Below are 26,543 nucleotides of genomic sequence, written 5' to 3'. Positions count from 1 at the left end.
TATAGTTTCCGATTTCTCGTTAATTATTCTTTACAGTTAATTCAATACATTTGCATCCAATTTCTAATTCCTTGTTAATTATTTTTTGAGGTCAGCTCAATGCATTTGCATCCAGTTTCTGATTTCTAGTTAATTATTCTGTGAGATTAGTTTAATGCATTTGCATACAGTTTTTGATTTCTCGTTTATTATTTGATAAGGTTGCATTTGCATCTAGTTTCCGATTTTCCGTTAATTATTGTTTGATATTAATTTAATGAATTTGCATCAAGTTTCCAATTTATTGTTAATTATTTATTGAGGTTAGTTCAATGCATTTGTATCTAGTTTATTTTTTAAGATTAGTTCAGTGCAGTTGCAGCTAGTTTCAGATTTCCCGTTAATTATTCTTTAAGATTAGTTCCACACATTTGCATCATGTTTCCAATTTATAATTAATTTTTCTTTGAGGTTAGTTCAATGCAGTTGCATCCAGTTTTTGATTTCCCATTAATTTAATCTTTGAGGGTTAGTTTAATGCATTTGCATCCAGATCCGATTTTCCGACAATTATTTTTTTATATTAGTTTGATGTATTTGCATCCAAGTTTTGATTTTTCGTTAATTATTATTTGAGGTTAGTTTAATGCGGTTGTATCCATATTCGATTTTCTATTAATTATTTTTTAAGATTAGTTTAATGCTTGCATTTGCATCCAGCCGATTTCCGTTAATTATTTTTTGAAGTTAGTTCAATGCGATTACATCAAATTTTTATATATATATATATATATATATATATATATATATATATATATATATATATATATATATATATATATATAGTGTTGAAAATTTATAAATTTATAAATTTAATTGGAATATGTCGTAATTATTGTGGCTAGAATTGTGATTTTTGGAATCCTTAACTATGAATAAATATTTAAATCCCATTATGGATGGCGCATCAAATCGAAAGTGTTTTAGGAAAATCGTTTTCGGTGGAAATTATTGGTTTTAGCAATTTAGTTTTTTGTCACCTATTTTTTTTGCGTATTGTTTAGGAAAAGTTGGAGATTTTGTGAAACTCATGTTTAGGAAAAATTAGAGAGTCTGTGAAACTCTATATGAGATTGTTTCCTTATTTATATTATACTTTTTTATATTTAGTAAAAGAATTTAGGAAAAACTGGAGTCTCTATAAGGGTAATCTAAGGATAAAGATAAATATTTGTTTTCTATTTTATCTCATACTTTTTCTTAATTAGCCATGACACGTGGACACTCTAGAAACGCTTTCTCAATTGAAGAGGGTAGAGTTATAATATATATATATATACTAGCCATTTGGCCCGGCCTATGGCCGGACTTGCTACATAGATAGCTAATTACTCAAAAACCTAAAATCCACTTGAATAAATAATATAATTGATAGCATTCACTGTTTATAAATATATATATATATATACTTTGTTTGATGGGTTTATGTTTTTCTAATTTTTTTGGAAGTATTACTGTCCTAAATAACACAATGCAATGAAGAAAATAAGGGCCACATTTTGACATATACTTTATAGGGAATTGAAGAGATGAAGAAAACCTGGGAATTTGATTCCATTATAAGAACAAATTAAACCAAATAACAGGAGCTCTACTAATTGGAAATTGACCTCGTGAGTCATGACAGAGACGTAAACCTTGGGCAACAAATCTTTAACAATTCTGATATACTTGGAAAACGTTATATAACCACCCAACAAAGTGATTATCTTTAAAGCACAGATCTTAAGAGTTGTAAAAACGTATAATAATATATCTCTGAAGCAAAGTGATTATCTTACCTTGAGGAAGAACTTACCATGGGGAAGAACTTTATTTGGTGGGTGGTGAGGTTGAAGATCGAATGACACTGATCGAATAGGCATTGAGAGAGTGTGTAAGGCTAAGTTCAAATTATACAAGTGGCACGTCCACGTGACATGAAACAATAATCATACTGTTGGAATAGTTGTATTTTCCAGAAATTATAAGCTGCTCGAAAATTTTCATGGAAATTCATTTGGAAATAGAAGATTACATTTTGTCGGACAGGAGTTGCATACATCACTAAATGAAATGAAAACACAATCTAAGGAGGAACCTTGAATCCTGCCTAACATGAAAATATCCAAGTTCAAACTTAGTCGGGGTGCCATCCACATGACCTGAAATAGTAATTTATGTTAGAATAGCTATATTTGCCTTGGAAATGAGAAGTCATCTAAAAATTTTACTTCAAATTCACTTGAAAATAGAAAATTAAATAATGTTGGACAGGGGTTCCATATATTTCTAAATGAGATGAAAAGCGCAATCTAAGGAGGAACCTTGAACCACCTTTATATCCTAAAATTATTAAAAAAAAAAAATGGAGTAACATAGAATTATGTCTCTTTTGTTCTACCAACCCACAATTAAAAAAAAAAAAAAAAAAAAAAAAAAATTGTAATTCCTCAAATTCACGCAAATTCTCCATTTATCTTCATCAAGACTATCAATATAGATAAATCTCTCCACTGATATATTTATAGCTATCATATTTTATGATCTCAAGCAATACCGTGTACTATTGATCGATATAGGGAGTTATAGTCTATCCTTTTAAGATGCTAATAAATCAGTTTCACTTAAAGGATAAAAATATCATTCTTACATCAATATGTTCATACCTTATGAGGCTGGAGAATCATATGGTAATGGGAATACTAATTAGGAACATCCAGTTGATGGCACTCTAATTTATAATTACAAAGAACCTGATTATCAGCAATGTTCAATACTCCCTCAATCCAATTAAACTAACTATCAACTGAGTATATCTTATCGTGGTTCTAGCTACACGGCTGCCATAGTTGTTTCCAGCTCTCTTTCTAAGGATTTAGGCATGGTTGAGAAGAGTAGCACTGTAGCGATCCATTATAAAAAAAAAATGAATAAAACAATCAATCTAAATGCACCGTTATATACCCCATTTGAAGCCTCATAATATATTACAACACTAATTGCTTATTATGTAATTTTTTTACTTTTTGAAAGCCATGCTAATAATGTGGCCTATGAGTGTCAAAGAAATTAAACAATCTACTAAAACTTGAGTCCAAATACCAAAGTTTAACTATAAAAAAAAAAAAAACACAATGAAAACCCCAAAAGCAGCACCCAACTTTTAAATTGCATAGAAATAAAATTCTAAAAAGCTTCTAAGCAATAAGAACAATATGCTAAAACGTACAATACCTTCTATCAAATCAACTAATTCAACCAAAAGATTAACAATTATCTTTATCTAACACCCACATAGACGAAGAACCAAATGAATTGTGGCGTCTTCCTTAATATTGTAGTCGTCCAAACTGCGCGAAGGCTCAAACTGCATCGCACCGTAGATGAGCCTTTGCGACCTTATATGTATTCCCTCCTGCTCTTCAATCATTTCTTGCACATTTTGAACGGTATAAGATCCATCCTCTCAGATTAATCAATTTACCGAAAGGCACCCTAATGAATATTTGCATCTTTGTCACTCCTCAAATTCAATGTCCGTCCTTCAAAAATGTAAGTTTGCTAAAGTCATATCATTCTCCACTCCACCTTGTCAAGCCAGAGTTTCGTTTGCCAATTGGGATCCCCACCATGCTTTCAATCGAACTTGACATTCGAACCGTAAACCATCTTTTCACTTTAAGACTAAAAGTTCTATTTTTTTTCAAGAGTAACCGATATTAGCATTGTATCTCCCAAACGAAAAGACTGCATAAATTGTTGACCCTCCCTCAATGTTATAACTTGCAATCGTTCGACCATCATCCAGTTCTTCTCCTAAGTAGAAAAGCTCTTGTTGGCCAACAGAGATACCCTCCTTGTTCTCAGATCCTACGCTTGATAGTAAGGATCCTGTGTCCCTCATATCCACATCAAGTGTTATTGGCTTCCCGACCGCAACATCTTTACATGTATTTTTGTTCGGAATCCTGAATCCAGAAAGACATTGATGATTGAGCCATTCTTTATGTCATAATCAACAACCTTTTGCTCATTCTGAAGCCAATCTCCCGAAACAAACTCTTCAGATTTACCATAGATATACCTTCCAATTTTGAAAATTCAGTTCTCACATTTTGGATTGTGTCAGACTTCTTCACCTCTCTCTATGCAGTTTTAACCACAATACCTTTAATAACCATGCCAAAAATCAAAATACAATAAAATCAGTACTTTGCTTAAAAAGTCGTCCACACAAAATTTATAGAGTTGATCAAAATTGAGGCTTGCAGTACAGAACCCCCCTGAAAGAGGAGTAGTTCCTGAGCTACTCCTGTGCAGTATCTTAAAGATTCTGGTGTATCTTGTGATTTCCACTCCCAGCCTCATTAACGCCCTCTTTTATTTAATTTTACCCTGATCAACAACATTGATACGTTTTGCTAATAAATTCAAGAAGGACAACCCATAAACCAAAGAGAGATCCTCCATTCAAAAAATAGAAAGTTGAGCCAACTCAAGGTATGGGCATATGTCAGATTTTAATCTCTTGTAGAAAGTTGATATTATTGTCATGAAAGTAGATCTTCGATATATAGCTTAAATAGTTGATAATGATGTTGTTACTTACTTGATGTCTTTGCTTTTCCCTTCTCCACCCATTGCCACCCCATCATCTTGGCTTAACACTATCTTGAGTCTACCTAAGTCTGTGTTTAAGTCAGCGATGTCTTCAACACATACCGGCAAGGGCGATTCTCGATCTCACCGGTACCATCTCCACCCGAGAGAAGTCAAGGCCTTGAGAATCTCCCTTTTCGCAATTCTTCAAAGGGGTCGATTAAGCGTGGAAGATGGTAATACTCCTCAAGTAAAAAGACATGAATAGGAATAGGAATAGGGTTTACATGAAAGGTTATTCTTTGGTTCTTGAGTTTATGAAATTGCATCAACGCAATCTGGATCTTTTAGGAGGAGGATCCGGAACATATTTGGGATAACAAACACCGATTTTCAATTTCAATGTATTGGAATATTTGTATGACTTGTCCAAGTACAGGCAAAAGACTACCGGAGGGCGCAGTCCCTTATACTTGGAGTGCTTGGAAATAACCACCGGAAGCGGCAAGGTGGAGGGGTCACCCCAACTTGTTTCTCGGCTCACATTGGCTCCACGCTTTGAGCGAAAATGGAATCCTACGATTATCATTAAGCAAACGCCACAATCTTAACAATAAGAAAAAATATGTGTCCTGCATGAGATTTTAACCATGAACTGCTATTCAGATAGCAATGCACTTGAGACATAAAATTCACCAAACACAGGAATCTTAGTATTGGGCGATTAGGTTGAGGTAGCAATCAAAGGCCGAAGTTTCCTTCTTTGTCTGTTTCATTTACATCAATGTTGGTACCGAGAAGAAGCTTTACAACTTCTTCATTGCACACCTTAAACAATAGTTCAAACTGTTACTATCTCATCCAGACATTCACATTGCTCCTCATAATTTTGCCTCCAAAATGCCATGTTTGATTTGTCTTCTCATCCTTAGTACCATTATTTTATGTTCATTTGCTTAATTATTAAAATTCAGATAATACCTTAGGCCATTTTTCACTTCAGATGAATAAGTTAGGTGTCCCTCATCTCATGTCATTTACCACTTCTAAATTCCTAGATTAATTGTTAAATGAATAGGATAATCTTTGTTTCTGACAATCTAACATTAAGGTAATTGTCAAAATGACTTTTAATAATTACAACCTTCCTATGTATATTTATATTTTACCCGAAAGCGACAAGAATAAGCGGTGAGGTGACTCGTGATCGCCTTTGCAAGAATGAAGCATCGAATAACTGCAAAGAACTCAATCTCAATGAGCAATAAATTTCTTTTACGAAGTTCTACTCATCAATCCAAGCCTCCTTCTTGACACTTTAAATGAACCCTCTTTCGACCAAGACACAACACTTCTCGTATAGCACATTCATAGATGGTTGTCATGTCTTTCGAAGCCAATCCTCCATCTGGCCTCAAAACCATAATCGAATCTGTCACCTTCTCTGGTACCACCATAAGCAGAGCTGCTAAAGAGACAACTTCTCCTTCCATTGAGCTCAGGTACGCCACTTCTGCTATATCATACGTGTTCTCAGCCAACAGTCTTACGACACTCAAATCCTACAAAAAGCAAAAAATCAACAGTTTTGTATAACTTAAAACTTATTATATGAGGGAACCAACTCTTAATAATCAACCAAACAGTGATTAAAATATGGTAGCCGTTCTTATTTCAAAAATTGCTCGCGTTGATTATCCAAGAGAATGGCCAGAGATCTTTTCAGTCTTAGCACAACAGCTTCAGTCAGCCGATGTTCTTACATCTCACAGGATTTTTATGGTTCTCTACCGAACTCTGAAGGAGCTGTCTTCAAAGCGTCTTACTCTAGATCAGAGGAATTTCGCTGAGATATCCTCCCACTTATTCCAGTAAAGAGCGAAATAACAATGCCGAAATATCTATTTTTCTACTTCGTTGTTGTCAATAACGACGCTCAGACTCTTTATCGAATTAGCTAAATAAACCATCACCGCATGATCATTCAAACATTGCCCTGAGGTCTGATCCTTAATGATAATAAACTTTCGATGATCCTAGTTCTTTTGCTTCTTCTTGCCTCCTCTTCATCCTGAATTCCTTTGCTAGTTGTAGCCCTCATAATCGAAGCAATTGAGATAATTGTTTTTACTTAAGTAGCTACTATGGAAGGATAAGAACAGTCAGGAAAAACACGATACCTTCTTTCTTTTTAAAAGGATTACTTCACAGAAGGCTTGCGCCACTATAGCCACCTTCTTCCAGTAAGAGCTCACCATTCTTCAAAGGGACAAATGACTTGAAATAATATGGATAGTCATAGTCCTCAAAAGCAATATAGTCTTGTCCAAGATCCTTTTATGCCATAATCCTTCATCAGTCATCACATATAGTTCTATAAATCCGTTTTGAAAAGGCATCCATGTAACTCTTCAAAGCTAATCCTTCTGCAAGCAGACCAAAGGATGCAATCATACCAAGGGATAAAATCAGGCCAAGGGACTTCACCAGAATGATTGGCAGGCAATACTGAGTGCTTTCTCTGCACTTACCCAGAGCTTTGCATCAAATGCTCCTGTTGAACATCAAGATGATCTCTATCTAACATGTGAGAGGTGGCTGTTTTGTTTGAAGGTAGTAAGGCAACTGATTATTTCAGGATTTCAGAGTGATGCCAAATCTATGCAGGAGGTCCGTCCGGTCAAGGAAGTCTGTCCAGTGCTCTTGAATGCCATCCAATTATTTCTTCCATACTATTCATCTTTTCTGGAGAGGCATCATAAATTTTGTGACTTCACAAAGAGGTTATGTACCAAGTTGGTGAAGGTTTTAGTTTCAGTACAGGGCAGGCATCCCTATTCTTTTGGAGATGAATGTGTTCTTCGACCTGTTATGGACTTCTGTTTGGCCCGTATCACAAATCCTGAGCAAGAAATAGAATCTTTTGAACAGTTCCAGATTCAATGCATGATCATGGTGAAAACAATTTTGGAGTGTAAAGAATATAAACCAAGCCTCATTGGTCGTGTGATCAATGAAAATGGTGTTTCAAGAGAGCAGATGAAGAAAGTTGCTGTTTGTGACGTACTTGCTTCTCTCTTGCCTGGTGACCGTGTAGTATTTTTGTGTAACATCTTAATAAAAAGGTATTTTGTTTTCACTGAAAGTGATTTGGAAGTGCTCTATCATTCTTAGTTAATTTTGGAAGAAGAGAAAAATAAGAGAAAGGGTTTGAAGAGATGATTTTTTTTTTTGGAGAGTTGGGAGTTTGTAGAATTGAAAAAAGAGTTTATCTATTTTGGGTCACGAACAATTGAAATTGGTAAAAAAGGACGTAGAATTCTTTTTTTTATGAAAAATCTGACGTGTCAGTCTTAGAGAAAAAAAAGGGGCTGACGTGGGTCACTAAGAGCATTCACCACTACTCAGTATTAATGGTCTTTGTTGAAATTGGCAAAAAAAGGCGTAGAATTCTTTTTTTTATGAAAAATCTGATGTGTCAGTCTTAGACAAAGAAGAGGGGCTGACGTGGGTCACTGAGAGCATTCTCCACTACTCAGTATTAATGGTCTTTGATAAAGACAATACCCAATAAAGCAGTCGGTTGCATTGACTAAGCTAAAATTCGAATTATCGTCTAACAGTTGATAGACTTCACCACATTGCACAAACCTATTACATATACTTCAATATAATTTACAGATCTCGTATGTGATTCTCGCCGTTCTCACTACATACCAACAAAATGCAGTAGAGCTTAAGAGAGCCAAATTTATACATGACTTGTAGCAACTAATGCTAATAATTACATTTTCATTTAAATTTGTCGGTAAATATCTACAATATTTTCCAAAGAATTTGATCTACGCTATTGAAAATCCTAGAAAAACAACCCGAGCGGAAAATTGCCGGGATTCACAACTACCTGAGTGGGAAAACGTCAAGAGAAGGAACACCAAATTTTTTGCAGTTCCAAGATGTTGCTGCACGTAAATCACAATCAATCATTAGCAAAGTGTAGAAAGTTGATATATCAAGGCAACAAAATCCTAAGTATGCAGTAGAGTGAGGACAGCATTCTTTGACAGTTCCAAATCAGAAATATAGTCCACTGACCACAAGAATATAGATTATCATGATTATGAACGTCTATCAGGTGACGTTTAGCTAATAATATTTACTGAGACCTAGCAAGGATGGCCGGTGGTCTGTGGTCACATCCTGCACTTGACTACTGCTTCTGAGATCCATGAAGTCAAACAACACATAACCTAAGTAGTAGCCACCATCCTACCCTATCACCAAGTAATGAATCAGATAAGTTAACCTATTCCTTATGAATTAAGATGTCCTACCTTTTCAGCTTTTCTTGCAGTGACCAGAACCAAGACTTCCCCAACTTAGTGAATACAGCATAAATACCTGAATCCTTCATAGCACAGTCGGGGATGGTAGCTCAGTTGCTCTATGGCGAAATAATTTTGCTAGTGCTCTGCGTTCACAATCCTGCACAGATCAATCACAGAAAAGGTAAGCCATAGCTCTACTGAGTTCTGTCAAACTGCTACGTTCTGGTTGTGATATTTAACTAGTCAAATGAGATCGAGTTGGAGTCACTATTTAAGGCTTATGAACGTAAGCTTATGTCCTGAATATTCATAATGTCTATTGGCAAAAGTAAATATAAAGCCAGACCTTAATTAATTAATGATAAACGCAACTTTAAGATCTTACTCTGAAGAACAGAATTATATGAGTTGTATAGTCCACTATGATCTCCAAAAGGAAAAAGAACGATATACTGCTATACGAATAACTACAGGTGTGAAACAAAAATCCAAGTAAAAAGGAAAAGGAAAAGAATAAGAATAAGAAGGAAAAAGGAAATACTTACCCCAGATAAACAAAAGAAAACCAACAAGATAATAATTACTATGAATAATTATAAAAATTATTTATATAGACTGATTCACTCACTAACCATAAGCAATTAAGCATATTATATGACAGATGAACCAGAGAATATTACTGAATAGCAGCAAGATATATAGAGAATTATAGAAACACACAAGTATAAAAAGATCAGAAGGTTACTCAGGCAAAAAAAAAATAGAGGGGGGGGGGGGAGAAGAAGACGATACTGTGCTTAAGTATCAATACCTTAAACATGTTCAAGAAAAAAGGTTCGCCAGGATTCATTCTCCTCAATTTCAAGTAAGTATATGCAAAGCTAAGTTGGTCACGCGATGTGAAACGATCAACTTCATTGAACCAAAGGCATGAAAATAAGTTTGACATGGGTGTATGTGCTCTCACAATGAAGGATCCTTCTGGTACATCTGTCAAGTTTGTAACTGGATCAAACCATGATGCTAAACAGAAAACAAGATAATAAAAAGTAAAAAATCAGAAAGAAAAGATGTGAAGAAACGCACAACTTGGAAGCACCATATTTGAGCTAGAAGGATCAAACTTGGTGAGACCATCAGACTGATAAAATAGAAATTGTTCATCAATGGCCGAGTGATTGTATTTATTTAGACGCTTATTCTGTAGTACCTCCTCCCAGACGCAATGGCGATCATAGTGGTTTGAAATAGCATATTCTGATCCATTTCGCCACAGAAAGTATTCAAGAATCAGCATGGGATCAGTGCGCAGTCGCATTTTGCTATCAAGCCAGATAGAATACCTGAAAACAACCATTAAACATATAAGAAAAACCAGTCTTTATCTACAGCATAACTAGTATATGGATAAAGATATTCTAATGCTACATCAGGAAAATTATTGCTCAGTATTCTAATCAAGATTATTAAACATAAGCTTATAAGAGAATCATCCATCACAAATTCACTTTTTTTTTGCTTGGTAAGACCATCACAAATTCACCAGTCTATCAAGGAGCGAAGAATGTGTTAAAAGTCTTGAACAAGTATATCAATTATCAAGGAGTGCTGGTGTCCTGTCCTTGCTTCTTTTAATCAAGCAATAATATTGTCCAATACCTATCATCTATATGAGGGAGATCAGATCATCTGCACCCACCCTATGTGTTTGACCAAATTATAACACTTTAGATGTCAGGTGTTAGCCATGCTGGGTAGTCCAAACTGGTGATGGAAAATAATGTCATAAAGTGGTAAAACAGAGAGGGACTATTAGCTGGGTCAAGATTTGACTAAAATATTTAGCTTAAAATGAAATAGGATACTACGAGATATTAAATGGGAAGAGGCACCTAGCAGATGGGAAGAGGCGGTGCGATAAGAATTTAGGCACCTTTCCAGTTCTCCTCATGTCCGTATATGGCAAATTCCTGACAATAACAATTCTCCATAAACCAATGTTGCCTCTATCATCAAGAACCTGTCCCTCTGAAGACAACATTGACATTGTTTCCTCATCCAGAAACATGACAAAGCAAACATTCGACTTTGAATATTCACCAATCTGCAGAGAGAGAAAGAGACATGAAAGGCAGATTTTAAATTTCAACTTAATACAAAGGGCTATAGCTTTTAACTTAGCAAAGAATAAAAACTTGTACTACCATGAAAAAAGAAAAAAAAAACAATTAGAACAGAGAAAGGCCTAAAAAAGGTAGGAGAACTACTGACCCTTCTATTAACTACCGACTGTAGATGAAGTTCATGTTTCAAAGCATGCCTTTGATGTGGATACATATTTGGATATCCATGTAAGACAATGCTGGGGATGATAAGCAGTCCCTACCAAACTTACAGTGTGTGCTTTATCAAGCCTACGCGTTTAGCCAGCAATGGCACATTCAAACATATAATGGTGATCAATGAATTGCCACATGGCTCTTTATAACATTTGCATGAACACTACAAAAGAATGTTGCCAATCACGCCATCTTTTTAACATCATAAATGCATTCACTAAACACTATCATGCCATCTCTTTAAGCTTAAACCAATATTGTGAGGGACCTATCAGAGTTTAACATACACTAAATAATCAAAAATAAAAAATCTATCAAATATTGGATGAAGAAGTTATCCAGCATAATTAGGTAAGAGCATCGTTAAAGTAATAAAGTCAGTCAAATTTGTGCAAATGAAAATGCTGTCCTTACTGTGTGTTTAATCAATGTCATTTTTCGTCTTAACAAAGCTATTTACGAAAAATGGTTTGAAATTCACTCTTATAGTCTTATCAAATATAACTTTAAAGTCATTAGCCCAATTTTGGTAATCAGGTACAGGCTTTTTAAGTCATAAACAACCACAAAAGACGATAGCTTCACACGGTAACTGGTAACAAATATTACCTTTTGCCTTGTTGGCCTCCTCAGAAAATCAGAGCTTCCAAAAATGCAGGACGATACTACAATAAGGCAAGTATTCATGTATTCCTTATCCTTCTCATCCAAATCAAACCCAGTGCTTGGGGAACCCTCTGGTGCATTTACAAAACCACAATGAAGTGTTTGATTTCTTGCAGAAAAGGATTTCTCTCTTTCATCAAGTGTCTGATGTCCACCAAATCTGGGTTCAAATGTATCATGCCCATTAGGCTTCTCCTCTCTATCTACATATCCCAGGGAAAATTGTGTGAAATTCATCGTCTCCTTGGGCTCAACAAGATCATCCACTGACTCCACGAATGCAACCTCACAAGGAGAATCTGAACGATTTGAAAAAAAAAACGGTGCGCCTAAGTTAACAATAAAAACAAAGTGCACTCATAGCCCTGATATCCATAATGAATTCTAAATGAAACATAATCTCTAACCAGACCAAGGTAAGTTCAATCATAAATGGTAGAAAGTCTCCTAAAGCAACATATCAGTATTAACTTTGATCCTAATACTGCATTCAATCTAAGGGGATAGCAAATGTGGCAACAATTAGCCAATGCAATTTATCAGTGGAACAAGGCATGTAAATTTCATAATGTTGCCTAACTTAAAAGAATGGAAAGATTCTTACGTTGTTTACGCGACGGCTTCTTTCCAGACTGAACATTTCCTCCTAATCCAAATATATCCGTCGTCGATAACGAAATTCTACTCTCCAATTTATCTGTTAACAACACAAGAAAAATGTATCATTAAAATAATCAACATTGTAATAACAAAGTTAATTTTCCAATACTCACCATATAACGGTAAATCCACGTGGAACATTGAAGAATATATTACAAAAAGCAATGCCACTAAAAAAACCCAAACCAATTTCGATACCCGACCAAACTTCCTCCCTCTACGAAATTTTAAATCATTAGAAGATCTAATGATTGACCCAGGAGTACTAGTGTCTCTATATTCAGGTAACGTCTGACGAAGTGAAGCCATCGAGTCTCATAACCTGCATTTGATTGCTTTTCAGGATGGGTTTAAAAATGGGAAATGAGGTTTTAAATTTCTGTTCGCGGGTGTAAAATGCCGGAAAAATATCGACACCGACCAAAAAACAAAATGCCGAGATATTTTATAGTGATGTCACACATTCCATGTACCATCTCTAGGTGCTAGTATGATATCACTTCCAGATTTGCTTCCAAAACTCGGAATTTTGCGGAAAACCAATTCTAAGTGGAAGCAAATCCTATAGTATCACCTATCTAGCCGCATCCGTAGATGTAAATTTGGGATTTCAGATGCAGATGCGGCACGATAGTAATAATGTTGCGTGGGGTTTTTTTTTTACTTTTTTCAATTTAGCGCGACATTCACACGACTGTGGGAATAGAAATGTCAGGTGGGTTTTTCTATTTTTACTTTTTTCAACTTGGACAACATTAGTAGTGTCACACAACAGTACTAATGACGTGAACGGGTGAAATTTGTGACTAACTAGAATTGGTCAGATTTTGAAAAAAAAATTATCAAATTGCGGAGGCAAATATGCAAGTGATAAAACCACCACCTACAGGCTACAGATGCTCTGAGAGCCTGTATTAGTAGTGTGTCAGCTTTCTATCACAAAAGAATAAAAAGGGTCGCATCTGATCTGAGGTTTTTTGGATGTATCTATATGACCAGGCTTGGAGCAGACTGCTATTTATACAGTGGCACAAAGGCTCAGAAGTCATTGTATCTTGTTAGGATGTCTGATCAAAGGCACATTTCTACAAGCATTCACATGTTGAACATTGACACTTGTACACATAGTAACATCCTAATCATTCAGTGAACAATAAAATTCACAAGTCCACAAATACCCTCACGGCCTAACTGATGCTAATAGTTAAGTAGTTAACAAACGCTTCATGTTTTTACTTTTCTCAACTACATCTGTACCTACGAACTATCAGTAGCAAGGATGTGCACATACTTCACACGAGGTATAGAAAGTTTCAATTCCATTTTGCTCATTGAAGAGAAACATATGCTTCTCAGCATTGATAAGATTCTTCAATAATATAGGCACCACATCCGCCATTAAAGAAAGAGTCCCAACATTACAACTTTACAAGACCAATCGTGTTATCAGAGTTTGAACTCTGAACTTGCATAGTTATACTTTTAATAATCATGAGATTGACCATTTGCATTACATCAGCTGTGATATAGTCACAAGGACAATATAGTCATCATGAAAACACGCAATGTATCTAAAATCTGAATCCACAATTGAACACATACAGCTTTTCCCACAACTCTCTACAAAGATTACATACATGGCTTTCTTCCTCTCCATTCACCTTCTCCTCTTTCTTCTTCTTTTCAACTCCTCCACAACCTCTCCTCTCCATCCTCTTCTAGCTCTCAATTGCACATCACCAGAACCACAATCCATCAAAATCAACAGATTCACCAAGATCATCCTTGATGATCTCTCAGCCAAAGCAACACCTACCAGGTTTGCAACGTCACCCACCATTGTTCAACTGAACCACTACAAGGGACTCATGCAATGCAGGCTCGGCCTCTCAGTGAGTGATTGTATCCTCTGTATCGGCACGGCTAGACGTGCTGTCATAAGGCATTGCCCGAATTCCGAGGCTATAACCGCCTGGTTTGATGGTTGTTGTGTCTACTATTACAATCACAAAAAAATTTCTCACCCCATTCACATAGCCAAGTTGTCAGAATCGAAACCAACCCATGCAAAGGACTTGGGTCAATTCAGTTCAGCTCTCAACACCTTGCTTTTACAGCTTAGAGCTTCAGTAAGTTTGGCGTCACACCAAGGATTTTATCAAGGCGACATTGTATATGGCAACGGTGGTGGTAAAATTTATGCAGTAGCCGAATGTGTTAAATCAGTATCAGCAAAAGAATGTGAGACTTGTGTAGCAGAGGCCATAAACAAGCTCTATGATTGTTGTGCAAAACAGGGAGGGGTTGTTGCTGCCGGATCTTGCGTGGTTCAGTTTGACAGCTACAAATTTTACTCTTTACGGGCATCCAATGCTGATGTGTCAGATTCAGCTGAAATTCGTTCAAATGTTCATGATTCTAATGATACTGGAAACCGTAACGATATCAAGAAGAAAGTGATTTGGACCTGGTGTGCTGGGGTTGCTTGTTTTGCTGGGGTGGTTGTGGCAACTTGGTTACTAAGAAGGAAGATAGTAAACACTGCCAAAGTAGCAAACGTTAGAGAGGCAAGTTTCGATGAGTAAGAGATTTGAAAAACATGATGACTGCATCGCATCAATGGCTGTGAAGTGTACATATACAAATGGTTTCAGTTTGTGGTCGAGAGTCAAAACTATGTGTAGTACTGTAGTATCGATGATGAATTGAGAAGGTAGAGATTGATATAACTCAGTAAAACTCGTAAAACCAGTCGTACTGATTCCCAACTTGAAAGCGTGGGATTCTGGAGTAACATGGAAATATCTCCATAACATGAATCACAATAAATTGTCAATTGTCACAGCAAGCTGCCAAAAGAGAATCATTGTAGCTACTAGCTAGTAATCAGCTGATCAGCAGAGGCATTTAGAGTTTAGAGCCTAAAAGCATGATTTAGTAGTAAGGAGAAACAATTCCACTAATCCAGATAACATGAACATATCAACTAATGCATCGCTCCTTCCAACACTTATAATTTGGATATCCAAGCATAAGCATTTCACGACCCCCACCAAATGAACAAAACTAGAAGTTACAGATTCAAGTAAACTATGTTCCCTTGCCTTCACAATGTTACCTACAACTTGTGGTAAAAATCAATGTGCATTAGTTACAGTAAGCTAACAAATTACAGATTTCACAGATGCTATTAGACCTCTTCCCTGCATCCCAATTCAAAACAAAATCTTGAAAATTCTCTCTTAAAGCTAGGATTTATGCATTCCCAGTAGTGGAGACTGTTTAATGGGGCGAAGCATCCATGAAAGGGCTTGCATCTTAAACTTCACAGTTCACTAGTATGATAAGGTTATCTCAATGAATATTTTCAATCCCATTACAAGAAATCGACCAGTGCTTAAAATTGAAGCCATGGGTCATATCCAGCCTGCGATTCTTTATAATACTTGGTTTACCTTTTGTCCTTTCAATACTGACCTTATTGTCAAAAAAACAAAAACAAATAGACGCTAAGTTAAAATAACTTTTCATATTGTTAGAATCAACCAAGGGAATCCATCCATGTGTCACCTAATAGTATATTTATGGGCTGGCTAATGTGGTAGAAACTGATAACAGTTTTCTCACCTATAGCATAATAGCACTAGGATGACTGAAATCCAGCGGCCAGAAATGGTGGGTGAATTCACTGCTTTATGGAAAGAGCCAAAGCATCATAAAAGTCTGTTTCGCATAGCCACTATAAATGAAAGATACTTGCGAAACAGGAAGGAATGTAGACATCCATATTTTATTCTCACAAAGAGGCAAGGATCAAACAGGTGAAACACCAGAATGGTAATATACATATTGATCAAATGACTTGGGCCAATTTAATACAAAAACACAACTTCCTGCCCAATAGAGAGAAATTTAAACTGTGTATGGCTTGCAGAAACTCACCATTACAAATTGCTCAAGAAAAGAGGCACAGTTATTACAGGGGTGACTTCTAAGATCTTCTGAATGATGTGAATTTAGAACTTGAAGCGGTGTGCTTTCCGAGCAAACCAGCTGGTTTCGTCGGGCGACGAATGCTGTAAAAGAAGCAGCAGTTATAATGAGGAAGAAGAAGGTAAAAACCTGAATAATTACCACAAAAGTCAAACCATGCAAAATCCTCTATAACTTGTACAATCAAGAAAAACTGGAGATATACCTTTGACTTTGACTCCTTTGCACGGCATTCTTCCTAATAGTTGCATGTACCTTGGCCTCATGGCTATCATATAATAAACATGTATATTACCAGTTTAGAATTCATAAAGTTAAGCTAACCAATTTCGTAAATGCAGTATGATACACAAGAACCACAAGATCAGACTAAATTCATGACATACATGCATGTAAACTGCAGAACAGTAGACAATTGAACAAAAACCACCAATCCACTTTCTACCATCAAATATTTGAGCAACTATTTAGGACACTCTGAAAAGCATGTCAAACAGGCTAAACTTTGATACAGACTAAAAGTTTCAAGTCAAAGTATATGTAAATCATCTCATTCTGATGAACAGCCTATAAACTAGATATGCATTAGCCATAGCATCCCTATCTTATCAGACAACGTACCTGTTAAGGTATTCCATTCTTGCCTTCTTCATCAAGCTGCCCTTTGCATTGGAAAAATTGGTGCCAGGTCCACTACCTACAAATGATGCACAAAAGTAATTAACTCAAGTACCAACCGTAGATCATTAGATGTATTATGTAAATCTTTGGCATGTGTGCCTCTGCATCTACTTTTGCCTATTAAAGAACTCCTGTGACTATGATTGGCAAATAGGCACCATGTAGTTACAATACAACAAAATGGGAACAATAAGAATGTTAGACTTACTCCCCCAAAAGTTCCGCTTACTGCTTGATGGCGGAAGTTTCGTACAAATCCGAGTCTGGCGACTCTGTTTTCCTACAGACAGATAGCATGGTATTAGTCGTAAAATAACCAATTAACCAAATGCTCTACAATGTTGATCTTACGTGAGGTGCATGCTTCAGTTGAATATAAAGTATAATAACTATGCTCAAGTGCAACTCACATGTACATTTTCTTCTTGAGTCATTTGCCACTCTGGTAAGCACATTGCACTATTAACCCATTCTATGTGCATCATTACCTTTCTAAGCTAAACAACAATCAGAACCGTTCCAACAGCTTAAACCAACTTGCCTTACTGATCAAAATTCAAAAGAGAAAACCTTTTCCCTTTCTCTTTTCTTCATAAATGCCTAGCTAACCATTTTCATTTTATCCTACGATCTGTGAGTTGGTAAGAATCAGAAACTCGCTTATTTCCAATATTATACAGAGGTAAGGGAGTAGAAAATGCTCACGTTAAGTTGGACCAAATTAGATACCTTAAGGAATCTGTACTCGATTTCTTTCCATCCGTTATAAAATTAGCAATACCGATACAAGTCAAAATAAATGAAATACACATAAAAAATGAAAATTGCTATTCGCAAAACACAGTACGATCATGCTTTAAAAGTAATTAGCCAAGTCGAATGCATGCAACAGAAAACAAATTCTAAGAGAATAAACAATTCCTTTCAGAGTTTATGAAAACTAATTCTTTTTAACTCTTAATTATCAGATGAAACTCTACTTGATTGGCGAAACAGAGTTTAAAGTAATGCTACTCCAAACACATGATATTTCCTTGAGAAATGTGTGAATGACACCAATGATGAAAACAAGGACCAAAGTAAATAGGAGTCAAAACAATCAACAAGTGGAACACCATAACATGAAAAAGAAAAATTATAACAGAAGATATCAGGTGAAATTAAATGGCAAATGACTTACTAGCTTGTTCTTCTTCGTATCGTTGCCTGAATCGTTCCCTTATTTCCATTGAAGCTTCTTCTACTGCCTTAGTCTTTGCCTGTAAGCAGACCACTTAAGTTATATATATATATATATACACACTCTAAAGTCTAGACATTACATATACATAATTCGAGTAGGAAGCATCACCTCAAAGAGTTCTCTCCATTTAAACGAAACCTTCCTCTTGTTCATCTTCTCAACAAGAGTATTCAAACAGTCAACACCAAACTCTTTTTTATAGAATTTCTTCCATAACTTATCCGTCACAGGACTCAAGTCTCTTCCCTACATAAAAAAAAAAAAAAAAAGTAAACACACAAAACTAATATATATATATATATATATATATATATATATATATATATATATATATATATATATATATAAAAGTTAAAAGAATATAAACTTACTTGAGTAGAGTCTTCAATGCACTTCAACTGATCAAGTGTACAATGAGACAAAATATCCTCCAACAAATCTATATCAGTATCTCCTATATTTCCAAGATACCTAACATTATCTATCGCTGTCTGAACACATAACTGAACCAATGATGGGGGCTTCTTTTTATACATCGGATCTTTAGTTGACCCCATCTAGTTTCCAACAAGAAAATTATAATTCGATCTGATTAAATATTATATATCAATATAAAAAGGACATGAGATAAAAGCTTACGATGATGTTTGGATTGAGAACGAGCGGATCCTTAAAAGACCAACAAGTTTGGATCCTTAAAAAACAAATAAATCTAGAAACTCTTGCTAAAATGCGCAGACGGTGGATATATGGTTTGGGGTTTTCACGGATTCTCACGTTTCGCTAAGTTGCGCTTTGGCGCGAGGGATAAAACGTGACGTTATATATCACCATAAATTAGCCCCAAGGCCCAATTTCGTTTCAATTTAGTTTCAAAACAATTATAGAGCACATGCTTTTTTTATAATCACTCACAAATCCAATTTCCATTTCTAATAACCTTTTTCTTTTCTTTTTTTTCGGTATATATAGTTCGTTAATATATATATATTAACGAACTCTAGACCATAACAGGCACTACATTGTTTGTCAAAATACAGTTTGGTAGCTGACACATTTGCTACTGATGGTTAGTCCATTTCGCCAACAAATGTGCCTCCCCATTAGACATCCTACTAATCCACTTAAACTTACAAAACGAGAAGGAAAAACTCAAGTTTAAAACATAGTCTCTCAAACTTTCATATGGTCATGAGCAGGTAAGGCTATTGAGTGCTTTAATTTGATAACCTCTGCATAATCTTCTTTCAAAAGAACTGCAGTCCACTTAGAAGTTATTGCTAGCAAAATTGCCACCTCAGCTGCCACCATTTCGGCTTCTTCTATTGACCTGGTTTTGAATCTTCTAGCTTCTGCTCCTACTATCTTGCCTTTATTATCCTAAGCTATGGTGCCAACTGATGCCCATCCTGTGGTGGGCCGAAAGGAGGCATCTGACTTGATGTTAATACAATCATTAGGGATGATAGGAAATAAAGAATCAAAATCAGCTTGTTCAGAGTAAAACACAGGAGAAGTAGAATATAACACCCCGTGTTTTTATTTAATATTTTTAGTACAATAAATAATAATAATAATAATAATAAATAAGAGATAAGATAAAAATAAAAATATTTGTAATACTAGTAATTTATTTCATTTTGTCTAAGGTTTGGTCCCTTAATTTAAGGATGTAGGAACTTGTAATCACAAATATTTCTAAGATAAGAAGACATGAATATATGGTTTTTGATCGAATACACAGTAGGTACTCACATCCTTGCATTTTTTATCACTTAATAATTATATAAGGCTAAGGCTAAGTCAGACTTTAATGGGCATGCGCCCCACTTGCATATTAGTTTAGAACTTATCTATTAATTTTTGTATACTGATCCTACTTAAGCAAGAACCCTTCCTTCTATTAATCATATTTATAAGTACTGACATGGGCGTGCATTTTGTTCCAATATTGGTGTTGTTTTGTTTATGTTCGAGTCAGGAATTTTGTTTGATTTGGAGACGAATTTCAGTGTGTTCAGAGATTGATTTTGGTTTTCTTTAAAGGATGTTAAGTAAGTGTTATCCGCCCTCTTTCAAACTCAAAAAAGCCATATAGCATTTCGGTTTATGTAGAAGGAGTTACACCCTTCGGAAGTTGGCACGTCAAAATTTTCTGACTACAGAAATCTGGTCTGTGCCTGGTTTGGAATCGAGTTTTCACATAGTTAGAGTCATATTCAAACTCTTGCCAAAACATGAAAAAATAAGTTTTATGTGTCTGATTTCTAACCCAATTGGCCTCGTCGCATTCCAAGGTCTGTGGTGGTAGATATGATGTCTGGAAGTTTGGTTGACAGAAAATAGTGCGTCAGAAATCAGTTTCTGCGCACTGTGTTCAAGTCCAGTTTTAATTTAGTTAGAGTTTGAAATAGATTTTTATGAAAACATGAAAAAGTAATATTTGGAAGTCTGATTTCTATTCCAATTTGCCTCATCGCATTCCGAGGCCTGTGGGATTAATTATGGTGTATGGAAGTTTGACTGGCAAAAAACAGTGCGTTAGAAATCAGTTTCTGCGGACTATGTTCGAGCCTCGTTTTGGCACATTTAGAATGATATTGAGTACTTTTGTAAAACATGAGAAAGTAAGTTCTGTGTGTCAGCTTTGCAACACAAAAAACCTCAATGCGTTTGGATACCTATGAAAAGAGTTGTGTCATTCGGAATATAGTCCGTCAGAAATCTAGTTTGCTGAAAATTAGAATTTTTACCGTTTTCGACTTAAGTTTTCTTCTAGATGGGCTGATGTTGAGACTTCGAGTTCTACATGAAAAAGTATGTCTACATACCCTAGTTTCTAAATATTTAAGTTACATGTCATTTGGATGAATGTAGAAAAAACTATAGCATTGACTATGTGGCTGATACGAACTACGAAGACTTGATTCCAATCTTAAAAGATTTGGATACGTAGGTAGCTTTGAGCAAAAGTGCAGCCACTACACTATATTATAAATTAGTTATTAGTTATTAGTTATTGTGATAATTAACTATATGTGTACAATGTTAGTACTTAATTGTGTACGTGATTGTGGAGTTTAAAATATATTCACGAGACATTTAACTAATGCGTTATTCCTGATTGAACCTTTTGATATTTATGATTTATATAATGGATAATAAGGTGAGTTGATTGGTTATTGTGTTTAGAATCTTTATTAATGATTCTATTGCTTGAGACGATGTATATTTTATAATATAATGAAAATATTATAATAAATGATAACTTTTGAGTATTAAAAATCCGTGTAAAATGTCCGTGAAAAATATAATGTGTCGCCCACATCTTTAGATCTCTCCACGCCTCTGTGATGAAAAGAAATGTTTATGACTAATGATGTCATGTGAAAAGCCGCCTTAGAGAGGAACTAAGGCATTCGCCTTGCGGGTGGGTTGTATTCATTGAATGTGTCATGAATGACCTGTTAGTGTTATGATAGGTATTATTTGAATGTGGCGGGAATGACCCAAGGTATTCATTGACTGTGCCATGAATGACCTGATATTTTGTTATGCCCAAAGAAGGCTTTGTGATTATGTGTATGAAAATCCCAGAGATGGTTGTGACTCACAAGTTACGAGTTTACAAGATGAAAGTATGTTTCCTGGAGGCGATATCCCACTTGGGACACATGTCTTGTAGTGGTACTCGGTGTGAGTGAGGCACACGGATATGTGTGATTTGGCACATGTGTGTAGTGCAAATCATGGAGTAGGAACTAAAGGTTGGGCTGTGTCTTTTAATAAATAAGTCAACGAGATAATTAATAAGTAAAGTAAAATATTAATTTTACGTATGATGGAGTTATTACATATGATATATATGATTTCTTATGAGAAATATATACGCGGTTTGTATGAGTTGATACTCACAAGGGATGAATGTACTCCTTAGTTGTGACTTTTTCTCGTTTTCATAAATAGACGAGTGATATTAAAGAAAAATATTGATTTTATGTGTGACTGAGTTATTGCATATGAATATTTATATATTATAATGTATATAATTTTTTATGAAAAATATATACGTGGTTTGTATGAGTTGATACTCACAAGGGATGAATGTACTCCTTGGGTGTGATATTTCCCCGTTCTCATAAGTAGACGAGTGGTTTTTAAGTAAAAGTATATGAATTGTGTGATGTTATGGATGTGAAGTGTGATTGTGAATAATATTAGTAAATGATTGTGATTTCTATGTGACTGCGAAATGACTATAACTTGATATGTTATTATGAAAATATTAATGACTTGTGATAGTCTGAGATCTATGGTTATGCACGCAGAAACTTTATGACGCAATGATGTCATATGAATAACTACCCTTGATATAAGTATTATGACAAGTGGTATTCCCCGAATATGCGGGACGAACCAGGTTATATCAATTAGACTTAAATGTCTTAAATGAGGTTTGGTTATGAATGGAAATTTGACTGGCTGAGATAAATCATTTTATTGTGATGTCTAACTCTGTTTTGCAGGAGGGTAGGATCTATTAATCTTTTTTGCAGGAACGTAAATATCCTACCCTAAGATGACGTGTTGGCTTAAATGTAAGATATACCAAACTCATATTTACTTAGATTATCATATGTGCATTTAATCAATGGAATGTAAGTGACATTTATGTTGTGAGTTATTTTGAAAAGTAGGAATGATGAGTACTGTTATATGAGATTCTTGGAATTTGTATATTGGGGGTGAAATCTTACTTGGGAAGAAACTACACGCCGTTTTGGAAAACGGAACTATATTGTCTTCCAAGTTGAAATGGTTAGTAATGTTATATTTGAAAGATTATTATATATATTTTGTTGTTAGTCTACTCATACCAGCAAATTCAATTTGCTGACCCATGTTTGCTTTGTTTTGCAACGTGGGTGTATTCTTGGGAACATAGATGGTGGAGTGCATTGGATAAAGACACGTGATTTGGAGTTGCTCTTGGAGTTTTCTGGTTTAAGATTTTCTGAAGGGTACAATTTTGTTTTGAGACAGATGTAATAGAGTTGGTTAGTTTCTTTGTAGTTTAATAATATGATTTAAGGATTGTTCCTCTGAGTTTTCTTTTGATTTCAGTTTTGTATATATCGTGTTTGATAACAGGGTTATGGGTTTTGTTTCACCCCGGGTTTCCAGATAATTGAATATAATTGTTTTAAATATTGTCTGGAAATTTGGTGTGTGACATAGAATTTCTATTTTCTGGGTTTCCTGTTGCAAGGCCTGTATAGCACTTGTCAGCCTCCACAACACTCCTCCTAATGGTTTTTTCTCTGTTAGGTATTCTATGTTCAAACTTAGCTTCATTCCTTGTTATCCAAATATTGTATAACAAGTAGCAAGCTTTAATCCCAGCTTGAGATATATCTTGATTCTTGCTATGACACCAACTCATGAACTTAGTAACCCAAGCTTTGACATTGTTCCTTCCTTGGCTCTCCATTCTCAGACCCAAGCCTGATGAGAACAACATGGCTCTAGACCATTCACAGTCAAAGAACAGATGGCCATCAATCTCTAAGGTCTTGAAACACAAGGGGCAAGAGAAGTCCCCCAACATGTTCCTTGTTGCTAGCCTTTCCCCCATAGGTAAGGCATACATGTAAACTTTCCATAAGAACATTTGAATATTGGCTGGCAGTTTGACTTTCCAGAGGAGCTTTGTAGTTTGGGAGTTGAAACTGGTGCTCTGCCCTACAACTTTATCTTTAGTGATATATTTGTAGGCAGATTTCACAGTGAACCTCCCAGACTTATCCTCACTCCACACCATTCTATCCTTGCCAAAGCCCAAAGGTCTAATCATAACTTCTTGGATCCTCAAAGCTAGAAAAGGAGGGAATAGGGTTGTTAGCTTAGCCTCATCCCATCCAGTCCCATATTCTTTAAACAAATCTGCCACATTGAGGTCATTCAAACTGGAATCCTCCACCCCTAGTTCCCTTAAAGTATTAGGTTTTCCATTACATAAAACCAAGGGATCATCCAGGATAGAGGTGGAGGATCCACTATGAATCCCCCAAATCAAGCCTCCACTAATGAGGTTGAAAGTTCTGTGTATGCCTTTCCAAAAGTAGGAAGCATACCCAGGAGGTTTCCAGATGTCCCCAATCCAGTTTTTCCCATAGATGCTTGCTAAAGTTTTAGTCCATATAGAGTTTATATCTGTAGCAGCTTTCCAAGGAAGCTTGGCTAGCATAGCTAAGTTCATATCCCTCATCTTTCTGAGCCCCAAGCCTCCTTTAGACTTGGGTTTACAAATGTTATCCCACCCAATGGTGTGGACACTTTTTGAGTCTTCAGTGCCATACCAAAAGAAATCTCTACATGCTTTGTCTATCTTATTACAAGTAGACACAGGGAGCATATAAGTGGTCATAACATACAAAGGGGTGGCTTGTACCACAGACTGGATCAGAGTAGCCCTACCAGCCTGAGATAGCACCTTAGCCTTCCACCCTTTGATCTTATTATGAATATTATCTACCAAGTAATCGAAGTCTTTTGCCTTTTTTTGAGATATCATAATAGGGATTCCCAGATATTTATCTTTTGGATCAAACAATCTCATATTCTAGAACTTCTTAAACTTGATTTTGTTTCTAAAGTTAATATTTCTACTGAAGAACATGCTAGATTTATCAAAGATGATAAGCTGACCAGAGGCAGCACAATAATCTTGAAGGATGTTCTTGAGATGACCCCCATCCTCAAGATTGTCTCTGGTGAACAAAATCAAATCATCTGCATAGAGGAGATGGGTGATAGGAGGAGAAGCTCTCCTAATCTTGATCTCATGGACTTTCTCATCTATCTCAGCTTTAGCAATCATCCTAGACAGGGCCTCATACATGATGATAAAAAGATAAGGGGAAAGGGAATCCCCTTGTCTAAGACCTCTTTCAGGGATAATCTTATTAATAGGGCTACCATTAAGTAAGACTTGGAAGGACATAGTAGATAAACATTGTTGAATCAGAGTTATTCATTTTTTATTAAAGCCCATCCTATCAAAGATATTATCTAGCAAAGACCACTCAACCCTATCATAGGCTTTTGCCATATCCATCTTTAAAGCTACCCACCCATGATTCTTAACTTTCATATTTTTTATGTGATGAAACAACTCACAAGCCAAGCCAGTATTATCTCCTATATTTCTCCATTTAATGAAAGCCCCTTGGAAGGGGGAGACAATTTTATTCAAGTGACACTTAAGCCTATTAGCTAATTTTTTTGAAATCACCTTATAACAGAAGTTACAAAGACTAATAGGCCTAAAATTTGCCACAGCCTCAGGATTGTTCATTTTGGGAATAAGAGCTATAAAAGTTTCATTAAAAGTTTTAATGAAACCTTTAATGAACCAGTTCTAATAACCTACGAACCCAAGATTTTAATTAAAATAACCCTCAAGGACAAAATAAGTTGGCCCAGTTTTTTTTTAAATCCCATTTTTACCCTTCAAAGCTATCAAAACACCCATTCTCTCATTCTCACAGATGTTTTTATCCTTCCCAAAAACAATCTCACTGAAAAGAGAGAAAATTGTGATGGCGATCTCAAGTGATTTATGGGTATGTGCAATAAAATAAAAAGATCTAGTTCTACCTCACCTTGAAAAATAAAGTAAGAAGATCAAGTATTTTATTTTTTCGTTTTTTTTTTTTTAAATTTTGTTGATTTGAGCTGGTTTTTTGTAGTTGTGAATCAGATCACATGATTTTTATTAAGTTTGATGATTTGCGTATTGCGTTTGTGGTTCTTTTGATGTTAGTTAATTTAGCGAGTGAAGTGTTTGATCGTTGATAATATATAGGAGCTTTCAAAAAAAAATCAAAAGGCGTTTGATAAAATGCTTGTAAGTGATTTGTATTGAGTTTTTACCGATTCGTGTTCAACTGGAAATCCTAAATCTAACAACCAATACATCTACAAGCGTGGATCTTTAGCTCAAATGGCCGA

At 35.5% G+C, this 26,543-nt stretch overlaps 3 protein-coding genes across 9 annotated transcripts; 1 reads left to right on the top strand and 2 right to left on the bottom strand.

Moving 5' to 3' along the window:
* Positions 1 to 8,261: 8,261 nt before the first annotated feature.
* LOC147522597 (transmembrane protein (DUF616)) lies at positions 8,262 to 13,041 on the bottom strand. Of its 4 annotated transcripts, none has more exons than XR_015213158.1 (8): positions 12,727 to 13,016; positions 12,558 to 12,650; positions 11,897 to 12,252; positions 10,841 to 11,052; positions 10,035 to 10,291; positions 9,760 to 9,938; positions 8,955 to 9,105; positions 8,262 to 8,582 (listed from the first exon to the last, which is right to left on the bottom strand). XR_015213158.1 is itself a non-coding variant. In XM_086594265.1 (8 exons), the coding sequence occupies exons 1-7, from the start codon at positions 12,920 to 12,922 to the stop codon at positions 9,031 to 9,033; spliced, it is 1,368 nt and encodes a 455-aa protein (XP_086450391.1). In that variant the 5' UTR covers positions 12,923 to 13,019; the 3' UTR covers positions 8,262 to 8,582; positions 9,022 to 9,030. The 4 variants fall into 4 exon arrangements, 3 of the variants coding, with proteins under 3 accessions (XP_086450391.1, XP_086450398.1, XP_086450395.1); XM_086594265.1 differs by having other exon boundaries at positions 9,022 to 9,105; positions 12,727 to 13,019; XM_086594272.1 differs by lacking the exons at positions 8,262 to 8,582; positions 8,955 to 9,105 and having other exon boundaries at positions 9,778 to 9,938; positions 10,159 to 10,291; positions 12,727 to 13,040.
* Positions 13,042 to 13,915: 874 nt separating this feature from the next.
* LOC147522595 (transcription elongation factor B polypeptide) lies at positions 13,916 to 19,459 on the bottom strand. Of its 4 annotated transcripts, none has more exons than XM_086594278.1 (9): positions 19,170 to 19,438; positions 18,902 to 19,087; positions 18,639 to 18,776; positions 18,468 to 18,546; positions 17,496 to 17,567; positions 17,228 to 17,303; positions 16,812 to 16,874; positions 16,556 to 16,689; positions 13,916 to 15,737 (listed from the first exon to the last, which is right to left on the bottom strand). In XM_086594278.1, exons 2-8 carry the CDS (start codon positions 19,085 to 19,087, stop codon positions 16,605 to 16,607), a joined length of 699 nt encoding a protein of 232 aa, XP_086450404.1. In that variant the 5' UTR covers positions 19,170 to 19,438; the 3' UTR covers positions 13,916 to 15,737; positions 16,556 to 16,604. The 4 variants fall into 4 exon arrangements, with proteins under 4 accessions (XP_086450404.1, XP_086450410.1, XP_086450416.1 ...); XM_086594284.1 differs by having other exon boundaries at positions 13,916 to 15,731; XM_086594290.1 differs by lacking the exon at positions 13,916 to 15,737 and adding an exon at positions 16,246 to 16,301.
* LOC147522596 (putative cysteine-rich repeat secretory protein 25) lies at positions 14,482 to 15,198 on the top strand. Its single transcript, XM_086568103.1, has one exon. It carries the CDS (start codon positions 14,482 to 14,484, stop codon positions 15,196 to 15,198), a length of 717 nt encoding a protein of 238 aa, XP_086424229.1.
* Positions 19,460 to 26,543: the final 7,084 nt, after the last annotated feature.

The sequence above is a fragment of the Coptis chinensis genome, chromosome 1 (genome assembly GCF_015680905.1).
Source record: "Coptis chinensis isolate HL-2020 chromosome 1, ASM1568090v1, whole genome shotgun sequence".
Classification (NCBI taxonomy): domain Eukaryota; kingdom Viridiplantae; phylum Streptophyta; class Magnoliopsida; order Ranunculales; family Ranunculaceae; genus Coptis; species Coptis chinensis.
This window is presented reverse-complemented; position numbering and strand designations above follow the sequence as displayed.

Excerpts from the sequence above, each read along its gene's own strand:
- LOC147522597 (XM_086594265.1), bottom strand. The coding sequence starts at position 12,922 with ATGGCTTCACTTCGTCAGACGTTACCTGAATATAGAGACACTAGTACT. Across the intron at positions 12,651-12,726 it reads CGTGGATTTACCGTTATATG|ATAAATTGGAGAGTAGAATT; the intron begins GTGAGTATTGGA and ends TGTTGTTAACAG. Across the intron at positions 10,292-10,840 it reads CGCCTCTTCCCATCTGCTAG|GTATTCTATCTGGCTTGATA; the intron begins GTGCCTCTTCCC and ends GGTTGTTTTCAG.
- LOC147522596 (XM_086568103.1), top strand. The coding sequence starts at position 14,482 with ATGCAATGCAGGCTCGGCCTCTCAGTGAGTGATTGTATCCTCTGTATC.
- LOC147522595 (XM_086594274.1), bottom strand. The coding sequence starts at position 19,087 with ATGGGGTCAACTAAAGATCCGATGTATAAAAAGAAGCCCCCATCATTG. Across the intron at positions 18,777-18,901 it reads GCATTGAAGACTCTACTCAA|GGAAGAGACTTGAGTCCTGT; the intron begins GTAAGTTTATAT and ends TTTTTTATGTAG. Across the intron at positions 17,568-18,467 it reads ATACGAAGAAGAACAAGCTA|GAAAACAGAGTCGCCAGACT; the intron begins GTAAGTCATTTG and ends ATCTGTCTGTAG.